At 35.5% G+C, this 25796-nt stretch overlaps 2 protein-coding genes across 3 annotated transcripts; one reads left to right on the top strand and one right to left on the bottom strand.

The window, feature by feature from the left end:
• Window positions 1-338: 338 nt before the first annotated feature.
• spx (spexin hormone) lies at window positions 339-2239 on the top strand. The gene is made up of 5 exons (XM_073868237.1): window positions 339-591; window positions 1334-1414; window positions 1510-1567; window positions 1652-1714; window positions 1903-2239. The coding sequence occupies exons 1-5, from the start codon at window positions 586-588 to the stop codon at window positions 2001-2003; spliced, it is 309 nt and encodes a 102-aa protein (XP_073724338.1). The 5' UTR covers window positions 339-585; the 3' UTR covers window positions 2004-2239.
• On the bottom strand, window positions 2227-25627 carry gys2 (glycogen synthase 2). 2 transcript variants are annotated; one of them, XM_055190539.2, is made up of 16 exons: window positions 25489-25627; window positions 19633-19814; window positions 18944-19135; window positions 18616-18801; window positions 15462-15606; window positions 15166-15283; window positions 14655-14775; window positions 10778-10884; window positions 10593-10652; window positions 9458-9536; window positions 8002-8115; window positions 7792-7918; window positions 6249-6344; window positions 5474-5637; window positions 3918-3998; window positions 2227-3263 (listed from the first exon to the last, which is right to left on the bottom strand). In XM_055190539.2, the coding sequence occupies exons 2-16, from the start codon at window positions 19741-19743 to the stop codon at window positions 3051-3053; spliced, it is 1914 nt and encodes a 637-aa protein (XP_055046514.2). In that variant the 5' UTR covers window positions 19744-19814; window positions 25489-25627; the 3' UTR covers window positions 2227-3050. The 2 variants fall into 2 exon arrangements, with proteins under 2 accessions (XP_055046514.2, XP_055046513.2); XM_055190538.2 differs by lacking the exon at window positions 25489-25627 and adding an exon at window positions 20885-21262.
• Window positions 25628-25796: the final 169 nt, after the last annotated feature.

The following is a 25796-nucleotide window of genomic DNA, read 5'->3' as shown; positions in this document are numbered from 1 at the left end:
TTGCTGACACTATTTTTATCCATAACTTTCAATTTATGGCTTCTCAGAGGTTGGCAATTAATAGGAAAATCATTTGGAGGCAGCAGATATTTATATATAGTGTCAGCAGGGAAACCCCATCAGCCTCTTTCTGAGAAACTGTCCTGGGTTCATTCATAAAAAAAACACGATTCATTGCTGCAGGTGTAAACATATCAATACTTTCCGCGCTCCTCTCTTCATTACTTACTATTAAACTATTGAAATTCCCACATATCAGACCTAAAAGCAGCTTAAGTTTAGAAAACCATTCAGGCATATGGAGAACCGTGTGTGTGTGTGTGTGTGTGTGTGTGCGCGCGCGCGCGCGCTGAAATGTCTCAGGAATAAATGTAGAATTTGTTTAGTTGTATTTATTTTAAAAGGCATCCGTCTGAAAGGTTCGTGGTCCGGCCCCGTTGTGAATCAATGGGATTTGACCTATAGCTGAAGACTAATTTATTCAGCATTCCTCCACCTTGATGATTATAAATAAGGACGGCAGTCATTGTCTTCACTCTTGAGTTTGACTCGAAGACTCAACAGCTGAAAAGGACATCTGAAGCTATGAAAGTAAGACTACATGCACTTTAAAATATTACTGACTAACAAAAGTTTAATAGCTGCACCGTTATAAGACAACTGGTTCCTTATGAAAATGAGCCATGGGTATATTATAGGGTAGCCTAAGTGTTTATTTTTATTTGTATAGCTATACAGCAAATATCATAGTTAACTATAGTTCCATTTGTGAGACAATATTGTATTTGTGTTTACTATGATTTTACCGCAGATATCATAGTTAAACTACAGTTAATTTTCGTGATGGGGCAGCTTTTACGCATGATCGAAACGAATGGTAACGCCTTACGCAATTTAGAAACGCAAGGGATGAGGTTAATTTAGGATCTTAAACAGTAATGCTAATGTTAATATTAATGTGTACCACCACCTCTTGGGTAAATTAACCATGGTTTCATTATAGTTACAGTGTAGCAAGCATGTTTTGGCGGTTGATTTCAATTTTGCATTACCACAGTTTGCTACAAAACTATGTATGTAAGACAATTGTAAAATTTGTGGTTCCTATGGATTCACTTGTAATGCTTTAGTTAAGCAGTCATTTTTGAAGTAAATTCGTGGTTCATTTTCGTAAGGGACAGATTTTACGCACGATGGAAACGAATGGTAACGCTTTACGCACACAGTAATAAACTTTCAAATGGTTGCAGGAGACGTGATAACGTGATATTTGCAATGCTTTGCATGTGATAAATGTTATATCTGAACTTTGTAACCGACTTTATATTTACAGGGGTTGAAAAGTCTTGCGGCGTACGCGCTCACGATCCTACTTCTGTCCACGTTTGTGTCTCATTCCTGGAGCGCGCCCAGGGTAACAGAGACGCGTGATATTAAACTCTTAATATCTTTAAAATGATGTCGTTTTACATGTATTTGCACAATTAATTCATTTATTTATGTTTAAAGGGAAGCTTTCAGCGAAGGAATTGGACGCCCCAAGCAATGTTATATCTAAAGGGCACGCGTAAGTAACTTTTTAACCCATATATTTGGGTCTTAAATACTTATTAAATTCAATTTGTTTAAACTTTTGGTTTGTTTATAATAGAGGGACGGCGCTTTGTAGCTGAGGACACGAATGAAGGAGACTTGTTCGACACAATTCGCTTGGGTATGAATTATTAATAACTATAGGCTACTTGGACAAAGTCACATTGTTAATGCATATTACTTGCACATGCAGTTAGTATATTTAGCAATACCAACAAAGTGCATTTACAAACTTAAATGTATAGTTTAACTTTTATCTGAAAACTTTAATATCAGGCATTCACTATCTGATTGTTTCTGTATCCACAGAATCACGCAGCCAGAACACAGAAAATCTGAGCATCTCCAAAGCAGCTGCATTTCTCTTAAATGTTCTCCAACAAGCCAGAGATGATAGTGAGCCGTACTAAAAGCCAGCTAAATTAACAACAGATTCATCTTTGCATTTAAATTTTTTCAAGCCACGTGGAGTTATACATCCTCGGCTACAAGAACATCTGTGTTAACGCTTCTGAAAGCTTTATTGCACATAAGTAGTTATGTGGCTCTTAGTCAATCTGTAATTCATTGGAACCGGTTGGGTTATTCTACTGATAATCTAAGTACTTTAAAGAATACAGCAAAGGCTTATAGTAAGATGTTTTCCATTTCTATTTGCTTTATTTTTCTAGACATGTCATCCTGGAAAATAAATTATTTATGATGATTGAAATCTGTAATATATAATTGTACAGACAGTTTTGCTCATTGTCATTTCTCATGTTGATTCACCATTTGAATTAATGCCATGTAAAATACACTTTGAGAATGTGCCATAAATAAACAATTTGCACTGATAAACTGCTCAACTGAACATTCTGCATTGTTATTCAATTATTAAACTCATCGTGAAAAATTATGTTTATAAACCAATATATGAGATTAAAGTACTAAGGTCCAAGACCATTAGTGAAAATGTCCTGTTTTGCCAGTTTACACAGTGATTCTCATTACACAATGATTCTCATTACAAATTCTAGCAAAATAAATATGCTTGCATTTACACAGCAAGCAATAGCCGTCATTTCACCATCTAGGTTAACTATAGACCTTATATAGTCCGACTATAAGTAACCCACTTCTAGGCAAAATAAACTTGAATTTGGTTACGTCATTTTTGACACAGCAACTTTCGAGAGATGTAAGCAAAGTCAACAGTTTGTTTTAGGTTGTGTTTTGATAATTATTCAATATTGCTTGTATTCATCCATCAACTTTTTAAAATCATTTTTCGCTTATAAATGGGGTCCCAAATCTTCAATGTGGTCTGAGATGTTTTAACTGTATATGCTTAACATAATTTTTTAAGGTTCATGTTTCATCAGTTTAAGCTCTAGAGTAACTTAAGTCCTAGAATAACAAGTAGCGTTATACATCTGTTGAACTGTGGAGATGAGTTGAGCAAAAAGGTGTAGATCTTAATTTCCATTTTGCCCCGGTTGTTTCTTCTTACCCTCCGGCACGTCACCCAGCGTGAAAGGTGCTTTGATGTTTTGTCTGTCTTTCTCTGCCTCTTCATCTTCGTCATATGGCTCATCATCTTCCTCGTCGCTGTGGTGAGGGGTGGAGTGAAGTGAGGCCGATGGGGAAGGTGGTACTGAGGAGGGTCGGCGGTAGCGGAAACCTTGTGTCTATGGAAACAAAGTCACACTCATGACTTTTGATACGATGGCAAACCATGGCAGTAATAGAAATGAATAAAACCTTAATGGAAATTTGTATTCTGTTTTGCAGTTAAACATTTAATTAACAGATATTGCTCTAAAGTAAAACTTGGACGCAGGCAATAGTGATGTTTTTATTTGTGAGTAAATCATTTTCTTTTATGTTCCTTTAAATGAATCTGTCGCACCAGTTAATGAACCAGACTGAATGATTCATGCAAAAATCAAAATGATAAATCCTTATTCAGTCATCACAAAAGACTAAAAAGATATTGGTTAAGTCACAAACTTTTACACCAGTTTTTAATAGTTGATTAATATATATTATTTATATGCTATTTTTTTATTAATATTCTCTCTCTCTCTCTCTCTTGCTCTCTCTCTCTCTCTGTGTTTGTATAACACTTGTGTTCAGGGACAATCTGAGCTTGAATGTGAATCTTCCTGCATACCTAGACTATATGTTACTCTGTCAATTAAACTCTGCGAAAAAAACCCCGAAACATTTGTGCATTTTCTCCACTTCAGCCCTCATCTGAATGATCTGCTAACTTCTAAAAGAGTGTGAAACACATGATAGGACAGAATATGAATCCATATGAAAGTGTGAGCGAGACTTACCGGAGGGAGGCTGACTTGGTCCATTTTAAATTTAGCAGGGAAAGATCTGCTGAGAGCGAGATGCCTGGCGTGCATGTAAAACTGAAGACAAAAATTGTATAAGAAGATGAACAACAGTGACTACATTTCTGAAGCTATATCTTAATGCTAGCAATGTCAGTGTAAGAAACCCAGGGAAAGTATAAACTGCCTGATCTAACAGAAATGTGTACGTATTTTCCGAGTAGGCTATTTCGTATGAATTTGTGCAACGTGAAACGTACATTGTCAGACAAATGTACCCTGGGGCTGCACCCTTTAAAAAAACAGCTTTGGACCTATAGGGGCGGTTACCCGGACAGGGATTAGACTAGTCCTAGACTGAAATAAATGTAAAAATAAATGTGCACGCCAGTAATGTCTGTAGTAAAGCATGTTTGTTAAAACTAGTTATATTTCCTTATTAAACTACCGTATTTTCCGGACTAGCACACCGGAGTATAAGCCGCATCATTCAAAAATGCGTATATATACATAAGTCGCACTGGACTATACGTCACGTTTATTTAGAAAATTATTTCACAAAATCCAAGCCGAAAAACAGACATTTAATCTGGAAAGGCAAGTTATTTAACTAAACAATAGCAGACAGAACAGCAGGCTGAATAGATGTCTGTACGTTAAAGTAATATTATCAGTTATTTAAATGATAAACCATAGCATACAGAACTTACCTGGAAGGTTGAATAGGCTTAATTAACCAAACAAGCTAACTAGCGTGAAGTTCGCATACTCGTCATTCCACAATACAGAATCCATTGAATTACATAAATACAGGAGCAGCATATAGCGGACTCTCACGGCTGAAGACGGTAATGTTGTCTCTTGCCTCATAAATGTCAAAATTAATTCATACTGACTTACAAGGCACACCTCACTATAAGACGCACCACCAGCCAAGATATGAAAAAAAAACGCGGCTTATAGACCGAAACATACGGTAAAGCCTAGTCCTGGTTTAAGCTAATCCCTGTCTGGGAAACCATCCCATAGAGTTCATATTAGTACCTCAGAGGTGCATATTGGTGCCGAATGTATACATATCTGTACTTAATTGTACATAATAGGACCTTTTAAAAGGCTATTGCCCTGTGACAGCTGGGGTAATTTTCTTCTAACATTGTGATTATTAGAGAATTTTTTTAAATAAATAAATATATATAAATAATTTATTTATTTTATATATATATATATATATATATATATATATATATATATATATATATATATATATATATATATATATATATATATATATATATAATTTTAATAATGAACCCCCCCAATCCCAACATTACCAGTGGCGAAAATGTACGAATAAAATATGTCCAAATTGCCATTGAGTTGGAACTGATATATATGGCTAATGCACAACAGTCACTTCATATAATGGCATCTTCCAAATGCATAATGTATTATTAAAAGCAATAAACCAATAATATATCATTATTAGGTACTTTATAGTGTCCCATTTACACATTATGATAGCTCTGAAAAATTTAGGTGAAGATGCTTACTCGTCCGAGATATCTCCAGTCTAACAAGTCAGAAAGTCTCTCTGTGCGGTTGCGCTGGATTATCCTCTGTCGTCGTGACTGCTGGCAAAAGGAAAACATGAACTGAGTCAGCTGGTTACACGACTCATCCGCAGACCGAAACCGCCGATCCACGATGTAGATCCCTACAACAGATGATAGTCAGAAGATTATAAGACTACAGCCAGCATCACGTTAGAGTTGAAATCCCATACATGCAACACAAGTACAGTTACCTCAATTTTAAAGACAAGGCTTAAGGCTAGTCCCCGACTAAAGCACACACTGTAAAAAAATAGCTGCAATTATGCAGCTGGTTGCCAGTAACTTACTGTAGACGATAAAGACTGAAAATGTTTCATGATTATTTAAATTTGAACAAACTGTTGCCAGTAAATAACATAAATATAAAATCTACAGTAAGTTACTGGCAGCTAGTTGCCAGTAATACCCAGTAATACTGTATTTTTTACAGTGCATGTTTGAGCCGTCTCAACTGAAAATGCACATACAGATCTTAAAATATGCCACTGATTTCTCTCAAAATACACACCAGTAAAGTCTAAGGCATATTTATAAAATAATAGCTTAATTTAACTTAGACATAGTCCTGGCTTAACCTAAGCCTTGTCTGTAAAACCAGGCCTTGAAGTTCACCCAAAAATAAAATGTATTTTATCCCCAAGTAAATAGCTTATCATACAAAAGATGCGTTTTCCAACCAGCAGTTAGTATAAATGGTCAGTCACTCACTAACCGTATTCGGTTGGCTCAGAGACGTGTTCTTCCATGAAACAGCCAAATCCAGACAGATTGGTTGTGACGCTGGGAATTCCCATAACAGTACATTCACCTGAATACATCACATGTAACAGTCATGAGCAATATAATGATTTTTTACAAAAAATAACCACATTTATGAATGCACAAAGATATTTAAAGGTAATACAAATTGCAAATTGGCACATATATAAAATTGAATGTTACACATGTCATAGTATCTCATCATGCACATTTATTGATTTAAAGACGAATGCTCTACCACTGTAAATGTGAAAGGTAGGTGGTGCTATATTGTGAGGGCCGAATGTCATCACAAATACAGTTAAACAATTTGAAAGCCGTTTAAATCGTGTTATAAGTCAGCAGGTTTGGGGGTATGGCAAACATTTATACATTTGGCAGATGGGTGATTCTCACGAAATTAGACTTATGAGGTGTCATGAAACTTTTTGATAAAAATGCAAGTAAGTGTATCAAAATAAGAAGCATACAGTTACAGACATCTCTTCATGTACTATTTTGCACATGATTTCAAATGACATCATACAAACCAATTTAGTTGTTTTTTTCTACATTTAAGGGGAAAATGTTCATTACCGCAAGGTGTCCATGACTGGATTTGGGTTCTTTGACATGGAAATATTTATAATTAAAAAATAAAATAAAAAGCTCCAGTGCATGTTATACTATAAACATTTACAGTAAAGAAACATGTGGTATTTGGTGATCATTGATAAATGTAAAGACAATAACAAGAAATATAAATGTGTCCAAGACATTTTTCTCATCCTCCGCAACAATTTTCAATCATTGTTTAAGCCCTCAAGGAACTAACATTTTCAAAAAAATTGTTGGAAGGGACATAATTGACTGTGACACTCAAGATGGCTACCAGGTAAGCAGTCCTTATTTTTTTCTGTCCAGATAAAAGTTAAAATTTTGTTTGTCATAGTACCTAGACAACTTTTTAGTTCTCATTACCGAAACATGAGTTTGTAAATGCATATATTTAATGTAATATCATGTTGCGGTAATGATAATTTTTGATAATGATAATCTAAAAAAGTAAATAATTGTATAGGAAATATTTTTTAAATCCCCTAAAAATAATGGTAATGTAAGTTCAGACCACCTAGACAACTTTTTAGTTCTCATTACCGAAACACGAGTTTGTAAATGCATATATTTAATGTAATATCATGTTGCGGTAATGATAATTATTGATAATGATAATCTAAAAAATTTAAATAATTCTATAGAAAATATTTTTAAAATCCTCTTAAAATAATGGTTATAGTAATTTCAGACCTTAATCTTATATGTGCAAAAAAAATGGCTCCAAGGGCTTTTTAAAAATTCTGACGCCGGACACGGATTTCGTGAGAATCACCCAGATGCGATAGTAAATTCAAGGTATACATGTCTTATCAGTATTTATAGTATGAGAGCCATTGCATCTCCAAAGCCCCCACGAATATATAGCATAAAGCAAAGTGTGTTCATATTCTGTGTGCAACCTGGTGTATAGCCCCATGGTTCATAATAGGAAGGAAAAACTCCAAGATGGCAACCACGCACAAACTCCTCATAGTCCATGGGCAGCAGGGGACTGGTGGAGGACAGAAACTCTGGATGGAAAACAATCTGACAAGACAACACGTATCATTAATGTGGATTTTTTTCATGCAGTATTTATTCAGTACTTGCATACAGAATAAACACCAAACCTTCACTCTGTCATTTCGTGCGTTGAAGAGGCCGATTCGTCGGATGTTACTCAGGATCGGGTCCGTTGAGTCGTCCACGATGTTGTGCGTTGTTACCGGTGGAAGAGAGTGTCTCTACGGTAAACCAGGATTGCAAGTTTAGATCAAAGTTGTTGGCTTTTCTTAGCACACTGACATCACTTTGTGCATGCCCCGCCCACAACCAGATCATAATTTGTATTATTAGCGGCCCGTGACTTCTTTTTCGAGGGTGCACGATGCAAAGTTTGTCACAACATGTATGTAGCCCTTCATGTGTGGTTCATAATTTCAAAATATGTGTTCGACGCGTCGAGTGAACCTATGTGCTTCACGTGTCTTGTCCAAAATAAGTGCCTGCTGCAGAAGCATCTAAAGGGTTTATGATAAAAGAGACGCTTGCGTTTGCCGGATAGTCGCATAATCTCATGCATAATCAGAGTTTACTATTAAGGGAGTGTCTTGCGTGGATTTTGTGAACGTGAGCGTCTCTTTTATCATAAACGGTTTGTACACGTGTGCAGCAGGCACTTATTTTGACAAAACACGTGATGCACATGGTGCATGGTGAAGGAAGATATTTGAAGAAATGTTTGTGACCAAACCGATTAGAAGCCCCATTGACTTCCATAGTAAGAATAAAGAATACTATAGAAGTCAATGGGGCTTCTGATCGGTTTCATTTCATTAATTTAATCTTGAATATTGAAACAGTACACAAACTCCTTATGGTTTAAGTAATCCTATACATTATTCTTGCTATTACAGTCCCAAGACTTATTAAACATAAAATGCCTCCAGAAAAATCAGTCTAATTTTTAACTCACATTCCGTCGTCTTCATAAAAAAAAACATACATGAACGGATCAATAGCTTCTTCAGTAGCTCCCGAAATATTGATTCACAGATAAATCTAACCGGAGTGCTTGTATATTGACTGGTTGCTCATAGCATTGCCATTAAGAAGCTGTTGAATAAATCTCAGTAACGCATTCGATCGATCGAGCGCAAACAGTCAGGAAACGGGTTAGATACGTCACTGAGCGTTTCAACATAAGCCTCTCTGCCAGCAGCTCAGCAGAATGATACAGAGGGCTCGACCTCAGATTTAAAGAGCCGTGTATATCGATATTCACTATAACCTGAAGCTGACTTTTGTTTTGAACCCAGTCATAAAAAATAGATGAAGTAGAGAATGTATGAAGAATGCTTTTATTCATTAGGTTTCGGATGTCAATCTTTGGAAACACTTTTTAGCTTGTGTTTAAACCCGGTGATGAAGAGCGGACAATTAATTTAAATGAACAGTTTACCTTAAAATTAAAATTGAACACGATTCTTGGCTATTGTATGCCAAGGACCTTCTATTTTAAGTCTTATATTTTGCACAGAAGTCAGTCATACGTGTTTTAAAAGGATGATATAAGAGTTATCTGACCTGTGTTGCATAAATAGCCCTCTTCATAATTGTGAAGTCATCTCTGTCCAGAATTTTGTTCATGTCTGGAATCTCACCCCTGTGGATGTACAATTTTATTAGACTATAAACACACACCAACACATTTTCACTCCCAACTTGACATCTGGAAAGTGCAATCACTTTATAAACAGTTTCAGCAGTAACAACTTAAACAAGCGGCTGTCGTGGTCCGCACGTAACTTCCGGTAAACTCCGCTAAAAATAAATAACAACAAAGTTCTTTAAACGTAGTTTATTTATATAACAAGCAAAAAAATAACACATAGATTACCTAGAAACCCAAAACATTTGTTATTTTCGACGGGGCATTTGTTCAAGAGATCAGTTTAGCAACTAGTCAGACCATTAAAAAAACGAAACCTTGTTAATGACAAGAAAAAAGCAGAAACCGTGCCCATAAAATATTTTGTCACTATACTACGATTTGCCTTGAGATTGGGTTGGACTTCCATAGTAGAAAAAAACTAATACTATGGAAGTCCACAGGTATTGTCAACTGTGTGCATACTATTACTTGTCAAAATATCTTCTTTTGTGTTTAACAGAATAAAGAAACTCATACAGGTTTAAGACAACATGAGGGTGCGTAAATAATGACAACATTTTTATTTTTCAGTGAACTATTCCTTTAATTTATACTGCCAGCATAATTGTATTTACACACAGACACACCTCGCATTTCCTAAAGATCACACAAGAATGAACTCGATGACATCACAGAATGTCATTATAATTATCCAACACACTGACAACTTCTAGAAAGTGAGGTCTGAGGTGTCCTCTCTTCAACATCTTGTTAACACTAAAACTTAACACTTTGTGCGAAAAGGTTACAAGGCCACATCAGATTCATTTTATACTCTCTTCATGTCATCATACTGGCATTATGAGCGTAATTATGAGTCATGCTCAGACATACGTCACCCTGTCTGTGAAATCCAGATCGAAGTTTGATTTTTCATTGATTTCAATCTCAATCTCTCAAAATATCAAGACTAAATTTTCACAGCACGTTCTTTACATTATCACAAAAAATGACTTTAGCTGGGTTTTCTGAGTCTCAAATGTGAAAGGTTTACACCAAGACGCTCACCTTAACAAGCTCTCGTAAAGCCTTTTGCCAAACTTCTCCTTTACTGAATGGGCCGTGTCCCTGTAAAACACACCGGTTAAATCTTAAACACTGAAGATATCTTAAAATTGGGCCATTCTTTGTTCCTATATACAGAGATGATGTGCGCCATACTAGAGATGTTAAAAGTTTAAACCTTTACGTACCACAGCTGCTTGCGTACAGCCTGTCCCTTTAAAGACTCCACGTTGAAATTGTTGGTCTTGGCGGGCATGATGAAAAACACAACCACCGTGACATCATTCTTGTGAACCTGTGAGCGGATAAAAACACACAATTGGTTAATAAACATCTTTTCTCATGTTGCTATGTTCAGATGTTCTGTCGGTCTCTCTTGTATGTGGCTATGTGCTACACTCTAAAAAAACAAACGGTGCTATATAGAACCAAAACTGTTGATTTGAATCGTAATCATAGAAGAACCGTTTTTAGTGCCATATAGCACCGGTGAAGCACCGGTGAAGCACCTGTGTAGAACCATATAGGGGCCATATAGAACCACTATAGCACCACATTTGGTTCTACATAGCACTATATGGTTCTACACAGGTGCTTCACCGGTGCTTCACCGGTGCTATATGGCACTAAAAACGGTTCTTCTATGATTACGAGCAAAGAACCACTTTTGGTGCTATATAGCACCGTTTGTTTTTAGAGTGTAGCTTAAAGGAACACACCACAGTTTTTGAATTTTTTACTATGTTCTTACCTCAACTTAGACGAATTGATACATGCCTGTCTTTTTTTAATGCATGCACTTAATTTTTGAACAGCGCGTTGTGAATGTGTTAGCATTTAGCCTACCCCCATTCATTCCTTAGGATCCAAACAGGGATGAATTTAGAAGCCACCACAAACTTCCATGTTTTCTCTATTTAACCCTTGTGCCTTGTTCCAATTCACTACCCTTTCATGTTGTTAGCGGCCAAAAAAGGCCACTAAATTAAACGGCTGTAAAAATTTATCAGATTAATATTTTTTTCAATTTTTTTTGCAAAAATCTGTTAATCAACCTCAGAACTGATCAAAACTACCAAATGTTTCCAAAAATTTCATGATTTTAACTCTTTAATTGCCAAGCTCATTAGTGATGCCACTGATTTGAGGGAAAAAAACACACAAAATCACTGATTTTCAATATAAAAAGTGATTGTGGACTGAATTTTTTTTCACCCTTTTCACAGTCTTGGGCATGTCAAAGATTGGTAAAAACATGGGCTTTGATGCATTTTTAGTTTTTGTGCAGCATCAGATTTAATTTTTTTCTCCCTCATTTATTGTTTGTGGCCATTTTTTCCCCATTGACTTCCATTATAACAACATTTTTTGATTGCAGAGCCATGATACCTTATTATCATGCATTTTTGATTCTTTGTGGTTTTACCTTTTGCAAAAAGGTAAAATTTGTCATTTTTACTGTTGATCACCATGTGGCACCATTAACCCTTTAGTAGCCTGTGCAAAAAAAAGAGCTTGAATTCTGGATTGTACATTGAGTTATATGGAGTATAACAGCATATTAGAGAGAGAGAGAGATAGAGAGAGAGAGAGAGTGTGTGTGTGTGTGTGTGTGTGTGTGTGTCTGCGTGCGTGCTTGCATGTGTGTGCGTCTGTGTGGAAAAATCTGTAAAAAATCTTCTCTGCATCAGATTTATGAACAACATTTATTATGAACCAAAATGCAAAAACAACTTCAAATAAACTGAACAATGAAGCAAGAGTAGAGGATGGATGAAGAACAAAACAATCAAAAAATTTTTTGGTGTGTATTTGTGTACGTGTGTGTGTTCAGTCTTTTCAGCAGGACATGCAGCATATTACTTGGTGCTCTCTGCAAGTGTGTCTACCACAACGGATACAAGTGCTGACTGTTCTTTTTTTGGTTCTGTACACCACTTGCATATTCCCCTCTTCACTCCTGAGCTGCTGGTGCCTGCTGGTGTCTGTGGATTTGTGTCTAGAGGGTCAGCTACAGGAGACTAAATCCCTCTCACCAGTGCAGCACTAACTGGTGCGTGAGGGAGGTGCTCTCTCCTCAATACTAACACTAAGCCTACACACACACACACACACACACACACACACACACACACTCGTACACACACACACACACTCGTACACACACACACACACTCGTACACACACACACACACACTCGTACACACACAATGGTTTTATAGTCCATATAACTCAATGTACAAACCAGAATTTAAGCTCTGTTTTTTTGCACAGGCTACTAAAGGGTTAATGGTGCCACATGGTGATCAACAGTAAAAATGACAAATTTGACCTCTTTGCAAAAGGAAAAGCCACAAAGAATCAAGAATGCATGGTAATAAGGTGTCATGGTTCAGCAATCAAAAAATGTTGTTATAATGGAAGTCAATGGGGAAAAAATGGCCACAAACAATAAATGAGGGAGAAAAAAATTAAATCTGATGCTGCACAAAAACTAAAAATGCATCAAAGCCCATGTTTTTACCAATCTTTGACATGCCCAAGACTGTAAAAAAGGTAAAAGAAAATCCAGTCCACAGTCACGTTTTATATTGAGAGTCTGTCATTTTGTGTGTTTTTTTTCCCCAAATTAGTGACACTACTTGTAGGCTTGGCAATGGGAGAGTTAAAATCATGGAATTTTTGCAAGCATTTGGTGGTTTTGATCAGTACTGAGGTTGATTAACAGATTTATGCAAAAAAAATGTGAAAAAAATTTCATCCGATACATTTTTACAGCTGTTTAATTTAGTGGCCTTTTTTGGCCGCTAACAACACGTAAGGGTAGTAAATTTGCCCACGGTATATTGTTAAGTTTTTGAAAAATTTCAAAGCATTTTCTTAAAATATGTGTAAATATAAGATTTGTCACCAAAAATCATTCCATTTGCTGAAACACAGAGAAAGTTGTGGCCAAATTAAGACAAAAAAATTGCAAAAATGGCCAAAAATGGCCCCAACAACACACAAGGGTTAAAGACTGTTACATGAATAGTTACACGAGTAAGTATGGTGACCAAAATAAAACGTGGTGATTTTTTTAAGCGGATAAAAAATTATAACTATATTGTCTACCTCAGCGCGCGGTAACATCATAATTCCTGACTCCTCCCCCTCTCGCTCAAACTTTTGTCAATTTTACTGCACCCGAGGTCGAAGTGCTGCAAACTAAGTGCTCTTCCGGCATACAATATAGTTCCCAATTTTTTTTCTGCTTAAAAAATCGCCACATTTTATTTTGTGCCACCATATTGACTCGTGTAACCACTCATGTCTTTAAATAGAGAAAACATGAAAGTGTTTGGTGGCTTCTAAATTCATCCCTGTTTGGATCCTAAGGAATGAATGGGGCTAGGCTAAATGCTAACACATTCATGACGCGCTGTACAAAGATTAAGTGTACGCATTGAATAAAAAGAGGTATGTATTAATTCGTCTACGTTGAGGTAAAAACATAGTAAAACATTGAAAAACGGTGGTGTTTTCCTTTAACTACTGCAGATATCGCTGGGATTTTTTATTTTATTTTATTTATGAAAATCTGATTTGGAGAAGTAATAGCATGCCTCTCCTTCAAATTTGTAGAATAAGAGAACCAAAGTAAAATTAGGCTACATTTTTAGGGCAAATACTGTAACCCCTAAGCATGAGAATCAGTAACTGTATATAGTGGCACAGCTCCCAGCAAGCAATTTTGTATTTAAAGGACGTCTTATACATGTCCAAACCAAGATGTCTAGGCTAAAACAAGACAAAATTTTGAGTGAAATTTCCATAGTATACATACATAAATAAAAACACCTTATAATTACTGTTGACTTTGCTTTGCTTACATGATGAAATATACATCTCACAAGTTACTTTAGCAAAAACGACATGCAAACAAGTTAAAGTTTTATTTGACTAGAAGTGGGTTACTCATAACCAGACTATATTGAGTCTCAATTTAACCTAGACGGTGAAATGACGGCTATTGCTTGCTGGGCTGTTGTGTGGTTTCTATTGTACAGAAATATTGGTTTATACCCTTAGCAAATAGTTTAATCTGGACAAAGATTCAAGAAACAGGTCCGCTCCCTTATTAGTAAACTCATATCGCCCTGCAATGAAGAAGAAGAGGGTCTTCTCCAGATTGAAGTCCAGATGGCTGTAAATGAGAAGAGATTTAAGAAAGTTATAAAAAAATAGCAAAAATGAAGAGATTTAATTTTTATCTTGTTGTTATCTTCTTAAAATGTCACTTTTGGATGAATTAAAAAAAATAAGTTTAATCAAGGCTCTTATTTGCTGCCTTTTCTTCACTATACAGTCTAATTATTATTTTAAATATTTTTTTGTTTTCGAATAACAGAAATTATTCTGTTTGGCACAGCTATATTTTTGTCTGCAAAAGTCATTTCAAGCATTTAACAGTGCACCTTCAGATTAAATTATTTTTAAGATCATTGTTAAAATTTTAGGCAAATGTTTCAAAACTTTGATCGGTCGTGTATACATATAATACTTATTATTATGTAAGATAGGAACAATCTCTAACCCATAGAAGTGGCCTCTTACAAACTCCTGGATCTTGGCTTTGTTTGTGGAGTGCAGGTTTTGAAACTCATGCATGGCTGAGAACTTCTTTACATTCAGACCATTCGGGGTGACGACATCTGCAAGACGCATTTTCATAAATGCATAAACATGATCAATTACAAAATTCTTCATTGTGATTGATTGATCATTACAGCAACCAGTTGCATAGTTAAAAGCTTGGTTGGCACTCATCTATCTTAATAAAGACTTTTGCACAAATCTGTATTTCCCCGCAGAAATAAGAATCTGTCCAACCTGGTTGTCTATGTAGCATGTGGTTTGCTTCCACGGCTGTGATCTGGGACACAGTGGTAAAGACATGTGAACAGTGTACGGCGGCTCTCTCCAAACAGTAGCGATGGTAGATCTGTCTCTCTCCTGCCTCTTGGTCTATGTTGAACTGCATCACACAAAACATAACATAATAAGGATGACCTGAACCTTATTAACAAAAAGAGCGCAAGCTTACATCAAAAAGCCTGCAGGCAAACAGTCCGATATTATTCAACATTTTAGTGATACTCCTCATCAGCGGAGGTAAGAAGTCTCCCTGCGGACAACATGCAGCAAAATCATGAGATGCTGTCAATTATCCTTCAATCAACACCTGCGACCTTCAGGCACGATGACCTTTATGCTTCCTACAGTAGCTACACCAGGCCCAATTATCACCATGCACATTTTCACATTCTTTTGGATATAATAAAACATACTAAACTGAATGTTCACTTGTTCAGGTCATTTGTTTTATTTTTTAAATGATAATGCTTGCATCTTTTTTGTTAAGAAAGATATGAGGAGCTCAGATGTAAAGGTGCTAAACGCCGCCTCCGTCAAAAATGAGATAATGATATTGACCGAATGCTCTCAGCATGGATAATTCGTTAATTAAATACATTCGCTTTAAATCTACTAAATCCCGGCCTCAGGTCATTCAGAAATACCAATTTGTCGGCATAATTTGTTAAGATGTGGAGGTTGTTGCCCAAAAAGCTTGCATGCACTTAAAGGGATTTGCAGTGAAATTTATTAAATACCAGTGAAATGACTATATCTAGTGATATATGTGAAAATAAGACATTTCAATAACTGGCTAATAACCTTTTCAAAGTGAAATTACTGAATCTAAACATTGCATCTGAACTCTTCATATTTATAGACGTTTCATCGGATGCACGTGCGTTGCATGATACGCGTCTGGTCCGAATTTTACTTCCGGTTTCAGTTTTTAAATGGTCTGGGCCGGGTTTCCCAAAAGCATCGTAAGGCTAAGTAGATCGTTAAATTGATCGTACGAATCCTCTTAGAATTACGTGCCGTTTTCCAAAAGCTTCGTAACTTAAGTAGCACTTGAAAATCATTGTGGTTCTACGAGTGGTCTGGAGTAATCGTTCATTCATAAGTGCATCATAAGACAACAGAGTTACAAGGTCACCTGCAGGACAACCAGCAAAATGCACTCCTGCAATGATGATAAATGTAATGTTTTAAACGTATATTTATTTATTAAATTACTTTATTACAATGTATTTAAAATTCAAATGAGATATCAAATTTAAATGACTAAACATAAATGAATAAAGAAGGAAAACGTATTTGGTACAATTTTGGTAAAAGTTGGTACTAGCAAATTGATAAATTGTTCCTAACTGCTGCTATTATTCATATACAGTAAAAAAAAAGTGTTTTGAAGGGAAATGGCATCTACTTAAAGAAACCAAATAAATATTTACGGTATAATGCAATAATCCATAATAATAAATAAACATGGATAATAAACAACAAATAATAATTGACGATAATGTAATGTTTTAAACGTATATTTATTTATTAAACTACTTTAATATAATGTATTTAAAATTCAAATGAGAAATCAAATTTAAATGACTAAACATAAATTAATAAAGAAGGAAAACGTATTTGGTACAATTTTGGTAAAAGTTGGTACTAGCAAATTGATAAATTGTTCCTAACTGCTGCTATTATTCATATACAGTAAAAAACTGTTTTGAAGGGAAATGGCATCTAATTAAAGAAACCAAATAAATATTTACGGTACAATGCAATAATCCAGAATAATAAATAAACATAGATAATAAACAACAAATAATAATAACAATCTAAACTATAATATAAAATGCAAAATGCATTTCGCAGTAGGACGAGTCCTAACTAGATACGGAAAATAATATGTCATTATGCACAAATTATTGAAACATTAAAAAAAGACATTAAACAATAATAATGAAAAATATTATAAAAAAATATTAGGAACATCAGCTGAAGATAATTAGCCTAAACAAGCTTCTGCTACAAATTCGAGTCAATCTATTGGTGACATTTCAGCACTTAACAACTGGATAGCGACTAGGGTTGTAACGGTATACCGGTATGGCGGTATACCATGATATTAACATAAATTTACGCACGTAAATGAACAACAAATGTTCTTAATGAACAATCGTTATCGAGAAACCCAGCCCTGACTAATTGCTAAACTAAACCCTTGAACATACCTCGTCGAAAATAACAAATGTTTTGGTTTCCTAGGTAATCTACGTGTTATTTATTTTGCTTGTTTACCTGAAGTTTCGCATTGACCATGAAAGCCGCTTGTTTATGTTGTTACTGCTGAAACCGTCTATACAAACACAATTTACTCTAAACACATTGAACATATAGTTAGGAGTAAAGGATTTGAGTGTAACACCCCATTAATCATTTGGCTTTATGTTTTGCATCCCTCTTAAAAATGCTGGGATGTTTCAACCGAGGGGCAACCTCAATACGGAAGTCAATACGGAATTGACTTAAGCTGCAATTCATCGACGGGCCACTAGAGGTTGGCTCCAAAAGAGAGTCAATCCCCGTAGACCCTCATATTAAAATGGCCAACTTTACAGCAGAAAATAATGTGTTTACAGCCTGGTACAAAAAAAGATTTTGGTCTATATTGCTAATTTTGCCCTTAATGAACTGTGAGGGGGTGATTTTTGTAACTCATCCGTTGAAATGATATTAAGTCTTAAAGTTTGGCATAATTAAGGGTGTGGCCACTTGAGTGACGGTTGAACTGCCACTGCTGTCACTAGAGTCGAGCTAGGCTAGCGTGGTTTCAGCAACCAGCCACCTCAATTTCACCCACATCCTGCCTCTTTACCCATTTTCGGTTATCCACGAGCAATGCGCGGTGACGCGCTGCCAAGATGGTGACAACTATTTGCTTCAAAAAAGCTCTTCACAAACCTATGGGTGACGTCACGGAGAACATGTCCATATTTTTTTAAGTCTATGGTTTCAACCCATGGTTGGGTCAAATATGGAAAATCCCAACCATAAATTAACTTACACAACAAAATGCAGGATTGTTTCTAGGTGTATGCTGCAATATAAAATAATCAAAACTCACCTTCTCCAGGTTATTGTAGAAGTCTGCATTACCCGCGCACAAGTAGCGCCCCAGCAGGGTGGCATGTGTTGTAAAAATAGTTGCTAAGGGAATTTTGCGAAAGCGGCTCAGTACAAGTCCTGTCCCGGCTTGCCACTCGTGGAAATGAGCGATTACGTTGGGCTTGTCCTGAAGTTGGTCTGTTAACTGCAGAGAGACAGACAGACAGACAGCTTAAATTCTAAGTTGGTGGTAGCTTTACTGGTAGAGCATCGCATTGGGTTTGATTCCAGCTTGAATGCACTATGCATCTTTGGATAAATGCATAAATGTGAAACTACTCACAAACCTCCTTAAAGAACCAGGCAACAAGAGAACCAAAGATGAGGGAGTCATTGGCCTCTCGGTCATGATATGGGAGCCCGATTTTAGATGCGTCCCACAGATCTCCCTTCCACCGGTCCAGGTTCCAGGCAGCTGCCCCAATATCAAACAGGATAACATATGGACTACCTTCAATTAGCCAACGGCCAAAGTGCACCTGCAAGGGGGGACAATAATGACATCAAAAAAGACAAATATACCACGGCTTGGGTGATATTAGGTAAAAACTATGAGAAAAGCCATTTTTACAATTTATATAAAGTATGCATGTTTATAAATCATCATTACTTTCTCTACTCAATAAATAATTTGCTCTAAACCAAAATATAACAGGAACTATATGTAGACATCTATATTTACACAGGCATATTTTTATATCTGACCTTATAGTGCCCCTGCTGGTGCTTGTACAGTGAAATAATTTTTATTATGCTTTCTCTCTAAAGTGACACTCTAGTGACATCTGCTGGTCAAGAAGATGAACCAAATGCATTAACTTTTTAATAAATGTCTCACTACCAAAACTAAGTAACATCAGTTTTAAGCATTAAAGCTAGACAGAATACGATATGGCCCAAGATATACCCAGTGCATTTTTAATTGGACCCTCTGTTGTCCTATAAGGACCATTAACAAAAGTTGAATGTGGGATACCTGGCAGCCATTGTTTATCAAAGAGTCCATGGCCGCCTTAATGGCTTGGTTTGGAGGTTCACATGGCTCCACCTGTGTCTTGAAGTTGTGTTCGTAGTAGGGACCCATCATGAAGTAGTTCTCGCCCCATTCGTCCACCGTAATCTTAGCTTTAGTTTGGATAACAGTGTATATACCGCCAACTGAGGATAAACACGTGTAAGGAGAGATTTATTAAAGGGGACATATCATGAAAATCTTACTAACCCTAACCCTTATTTAATTGCTATAATTTGGTCTCCAGTGCTTCTATCAACCTAGAAAATTTGATAAACAACCTAATAACTTAGTTTTGGTAAACCATTCTCTGCAAGCATGTGAAAAATAGGTTATTGAAATTTGGCTCCCCTTGTGATGTCAGAAGGGGATAATACCGCCCCTTAATCTGCCCTATCCAACCACAGCACTGTCATTTAGTGCAGAGAAAGAAAATAATAATAATCGGCAGCACAATTGAGTTTCAATTTCAACAAACCACCATTATGGCGATCAGTGTTTGCATTTCATCAGCTCATTTGCATTTAAAGGACACGCCCAAAAATGGCACACTTTTGCTCACACCTACAAAGTGGCAATTTTAACATGCTGTAATTAATTAGCTTTGGTTTATTTTGAGCTAATACTTCACGTATGTGCTCTGGGGACACCAAAGATTTATTTGACATCTTAAAAAAAAGTCTTGTTTCCCCTTTTAAGAGCATGAGGGAGAAGATCTGCCTTCAGATGTTATGCAAACATACAAAAGTTGCGTTGTGCTAGAAATTTCCACTGCAAAATAGGTTCAGGTCTCAAAAATCTAGTTATTGATTTGAAGCTTAATGTTTAACCGGGTAGCCCAAAAGTGTATAAAAAAAACCCATCTAAATGGACCATCTAAGATCAGCAAGAATTTCATTTTTGATGCAAATTGGTTTATACTGGTTTGGTGTATGGTGGACCAGCATAGCCAAGGTGTTTCCCAGCTAAAATTATGCATGTGTCTTTTTATGAGGGCCTGAAATAGGGTGAAGAGTTTCTAAATCACGTGCACATACACGCCCAAACATAAGTTCATCTAAGGTTAATATGCATGCAATACATTTCAATACACACTTGGTAGATGAAACGCATCAAATGCTATAACAATATATTTTACTGTTCAGCTCATCAATCAATTGCTTCTCATTGCACAATATCTGTGTGTATGTGTACACGAGTGCATTCAAATTCTTACCCTTATTAGTTACTTCCCATGAAATCTCAAAGAGTAAGAGATCTTCCACAGGTAGACTCTCTTCTTCCCAAAGTGGAAGTCCAGTTAGTGATGTTATTGATAAAGATCTGGACAGACGCATCTCAGAGACTCTTAAATACGATATATTTTGGATAACTGAAAGTGCAAGAAGTGCGTGGAATCGATTCAAATGCGTAAAACTTTCTCCACAAGCCAGAAAGTTACAAACGGTCTCCTTATTTAGTCTAACGGTGCGCTTCGAAGAACTGAAATCACTTTGGCTCGCATCGATCGGTTGCACACCACTTTTACTATAACCTTTAGTGAGGCATGCGCATACTGTCAGCGCGTGTCTGAAGTCCAACGACATCAAGGTGAAAGATTTGGCCGTCGCGCGACTCGCGCGCTCCTGCCCTCTGACCGGGACGGCACGTGCACTTAACCTCGTATATTGTCATATTCCTGCTTGATTGATACCTTACAAAATTACTTAACACATTAGAATGTGGTAACAACAAGTTGTGGCGGAACAGTATTTTGGGGGTAAGGTTTCATTTAAAATTCCTGTATATAGGCTTTCCAAGAAAATAGAGAAATAGAGAGAGAGAGAGAGAGAGAGAGAGAGAAAAAGAGAGAGAGAGAGAGAGAGAGAGAGAGAGAGAGAGAGAGAGAAAGAGAGAGAAAGAGAGAGAGAGAGAGAGTGTGTGTGTGTATGTCAATCAGATGTCAATACACAAGTTATGACGCACTTCGACGTGTATTTGACGCTTTACTGCGGATTGTGCGGAACAACATTTAGTATTTGTTTTAAGAGTTTATATTGGATTAAATAGGAGCTTCATTCGTGCATTCCAAATTTTACAGAAGTTTATTATTTGGTACCATATACCCACATGAAATAGGCCTAAATGACAAACGTAATATTTATAATAATTTAAATTAATTTTAATATATAATATAATATACATAATAGAATACATAATAGAATATATAATTTATAATGGAACAGAAAAGAGAATAGAATGTGTAATATGTGATATAGAATATAGAACATAGAATAAAATATAAAATAGGCTATGGAGACTATATAGACTACAGAATATATGGAGTATAGACTAAAATATAGAATAGACTATGGAGTGTAGACTAGAATATAGAATATAGAATAGACTATGGATTATAGAATATAGAATAGACTATGGAGTATAGACTAGAATATAGAATAAACTATAGAGCATAGACTAGAATATAAACTAGAATATAGAATATGGACTTAGAATATATAATATAAAATAAACTATGGAGTATAGACTATGGAGTATAGACTAGAATATAGAATAGACTATGAAGTATAGACTAGAATATAGAATAGACTATAGAGTATAGACTACAATATAAACTAGAATATAGAATAGACTATGGACTAGAATATATAATATAAAATAAACTATGGACTATAGACTATGGAGTGTAGACTAGAATATAGGATAGACTATGGAGTGTAGACTAGAATATAGAATAGACTATGAAGTGTAGAATATAGAATAGACTATGTAGTGTACTAGAATATAGATTCTAGAATAGACTATGGAGTGTAGACTAGAATATAGACTACAGAATATATGGAGTATAGACTAAAATATAGAATAGACTATGGAGTGTAGACTAGAATATAGAATATAGAATAGACTATGGAGTATAGAATATAGAATAGACTATGGAGTATAGACTAGAATATAGAATAAACTATAGAGCATAGACTAGAATATAAACTAGAATATAGAATATGGACTTAGAATATATAATATAAAATAAACTATGGAGTATAGACTATGGAGTATAGACTAGAATATAGAATAGACTATGAAGTATAGACTAGAATATAGAATAGACTATAGAGTATAGACTACAATATAAACTAGAATATAGAATAGACTATGGACTAGAATATATAAAATAAAATAATCTATGGACTATAGACTATGGAGTGTAGACTAGAATATAGAATAGACTATGGATATGGAGTGTAGACTAGAATATAGATTCTAGAATAGACTATGGAGTGTAGACTAGAATGTGAACTAGAATATAGAATAGACTATGGAGATTAGACTATGAAGTATAGATTAGAATATAGACTAGACTATGGAGTATAGACTAAAATATGAACTAGAATATAGAATAGACTATGGACTAGAATATATAAAATAAACTATGGAGTATAGACTATGGAGTATAGACTAGAATATAGAATAGACTATGAAGTATAGACTAGAATATAGAATAAAACTATGGAGTATAGACTAGAATATAGAATAAAACTATGGAGTATAGACTAGAATATAGAATAGACTATGGAGTATAGACTAGAATATAGTATAAAACTATGGAGTATAGACTAGAATATAGAATAAAACTATGGAGTATAGACTACAATATAAACTAGAATATAGAATAGATTATGGACTAGAATATATAATATAAAATAAAATATCGACTATAGAATATGGAGTATAGACTAGAATATAGAATAGACTATGAAGTATAGACTAGAATATAGAATAGACTATGGAGTATAGACTAGAATATAGTATAAAACTATGGAGTATAGACTAGAATATAGAATAAAACTATGGAGTATAGACTAGAATATAGAATAGACTATAGAGTATAGAGACTACATTATAAACTAGAATATAGAATAGATTATGGACTAGAATATATAATATAAAATAAACTATGGACTATAGACTATGGAGTGTAGACTAGAATATAGAATAGACTATGGGGTGTAGACAAATATAGAATAGACTATGGAGTGTACTAGAATATAGATTCTAGAAAAGATGATGAAGTGTAGACTAGAGTGTGAACTAGAATATAGAATAGACTATGGAGTATAGACTAGAATATGAACTAGAATATAGAATAGACTATGGACTAGAACATTGGTTCTCAAACTTTTTCAGCGTCCGCCCCCCCCCCCCCTGTGTGGACGGTGCATTCCTTTGCGACCCCCCCAAAGAAAATTTATGACAATTTTGTTCTAAAACATAATATTTTAATTAGAAAATATCATAAAAGTATACAAAGTAGTGCTGTTGGTTAATAGCCTCATTTTTTTAGGTTTAATTACACCTCTTTCATGATAAATTAATGTATTTTATAAAATATCATAAAACTGCAGCCCCCCTGGGGGCCCCAGCCCCCAGTTTGAGAACCACTGGACTAGAATGTAGTAGAATAAACTATACTGAATATAAAATATAGAATGGACTATATGGAGTATAGACTAGAATATAGAATAGGAAATAACTGTAGAAATGACCAATAGCTTGTGTTTTAAATACTTAAAGTGCCACAAAATTTTATTTGATTAAATAAACCTACTTTGAGAATCTCAGTCAAAAGTGAAACCCATCTAATACATAATTTCTAATTTACAATAATCTTCCCCCAGGAAGACCTATTTCTCTTCTCCCACCTGCTTTATTCAAATCTATTTGCCCCATGGATATGATGAACCTGACAGTGCTAGCTCATAATGCCGTGAAAATGTTCTTATTATGATATCCACTGACTGACGTGATCTTATTACCAGACTGAAAGCAAAACGGCCACGAAAGTTTACTTGGATATTATCCCACAAGCACGAGCTTATTCTGACATTGAAAATGACCATCATTGCACACCATTACAGTGTCCCCATTCACGTTTTCCTGGCACAGGCAACTTATTTTACTTTTAGATCACATTTTGTTCTCTGGGACTGAATGACTGAAATCTAAAACCAAAAGTATGATGCACATAAAAATCACCTAGTCATGGCACATCGAGTTGCTGGTGCGTAACAGTAGGCTGAAACATCTCATTTGAATAATTTCAATAGACCAATTTACAACAGGATTTCCAAGAAAAACACATCTAACGTTTAACAATAAAAAAATACTCTGAATGGACGTCCTACAGGATGTCACACATGTAAAATAAGGTCAGAGGCTGTCACCAGCCCAGCTTTATATTGAAAGAGGACAGCAGAGGATGGGTTTGTTCACTGAAGAGAGACACACGCGCAGCTAGTCCTCATAAGCTTTCAGCAATATGAAAATCAAGGCACTGGCGCTTTTCATTTCAGCAATGATCTGCCAGTCTACAGCTATGAGAGCACCATTCACTGGCATGGATACACCTGAACAAACAGGCACTCCAGGTAAAGCAGATTCATATTGAAAAATAAAAAATAATTTTTTGCATTATTTTTTTAAAATAAAATCAATTTTAACAAGTCATTTCAGCTTTACATTTTTATCTTGACGAGTTGCTGTAATTTATAAAGTTGAAATAAGTTAAGCCAATTAAATTATTTTAGTCGAGATTAAAAAAATGAAAGCTAAAATGACTTGTAAATTCAAGTTGATTATACTTAAAATTTAAATTGCAATGCGATAAAGAATGCAAAATGAAAATGCATGGTAAAAATGAAAAAATACACCATGATAATAAAAACAATTGAAATGCTGATAAACAATGAAAAAAATATTTTTGCATGTACTGAAAATATATTTTACATTGCAGATTCCAAGCCCAAAAGACTTCAGCATTACCTTTCCATGGAACGGAGGGAATCCGATGAACCCAGCATTTCGGACGACTCGAGTCTTTGCTTTTTCATCAAAGAAAAGGATGAATCGAGTCACATTTCCTGCAAACATCGATTAACACGCAGCAAATTCAACTACAACCCATTTGGGCTGCGCTTTGGCAAGCGCAACGACGCGTTAAGTGTTACGGACAGAGCCAAATACAAGCACCTGTTGCCAATAATGTTTTACATGAGCAAACAATTAGACACTTCCTGAAAAATCCCTCTCTTCTTCAGATACAAGGATGCTTGGTTGGTTCAAAACTGGGT

The sequence above is a fragment of the Misgurnus anguillicaudatus genome, chromosome 1 (assembly GCF_027580225.2).
Source record: "Misgurnus anguillicaudatus chromosome 1, ASM2758022v2, whole genome shotgun sequence".
Classification (NCBI taxonomy): domain Eukaryota; kingdom Metazoa; phylum Chordata; class Actinopteri; order Cypriniformes; family Cobitidae; genus Misgurnus; species Misgurnus anguillicaudatus.
Note: the sequence above shows the minus strand (reverse complement) of the source record. Positions and strands in the feature narration are given on the sequence as shown.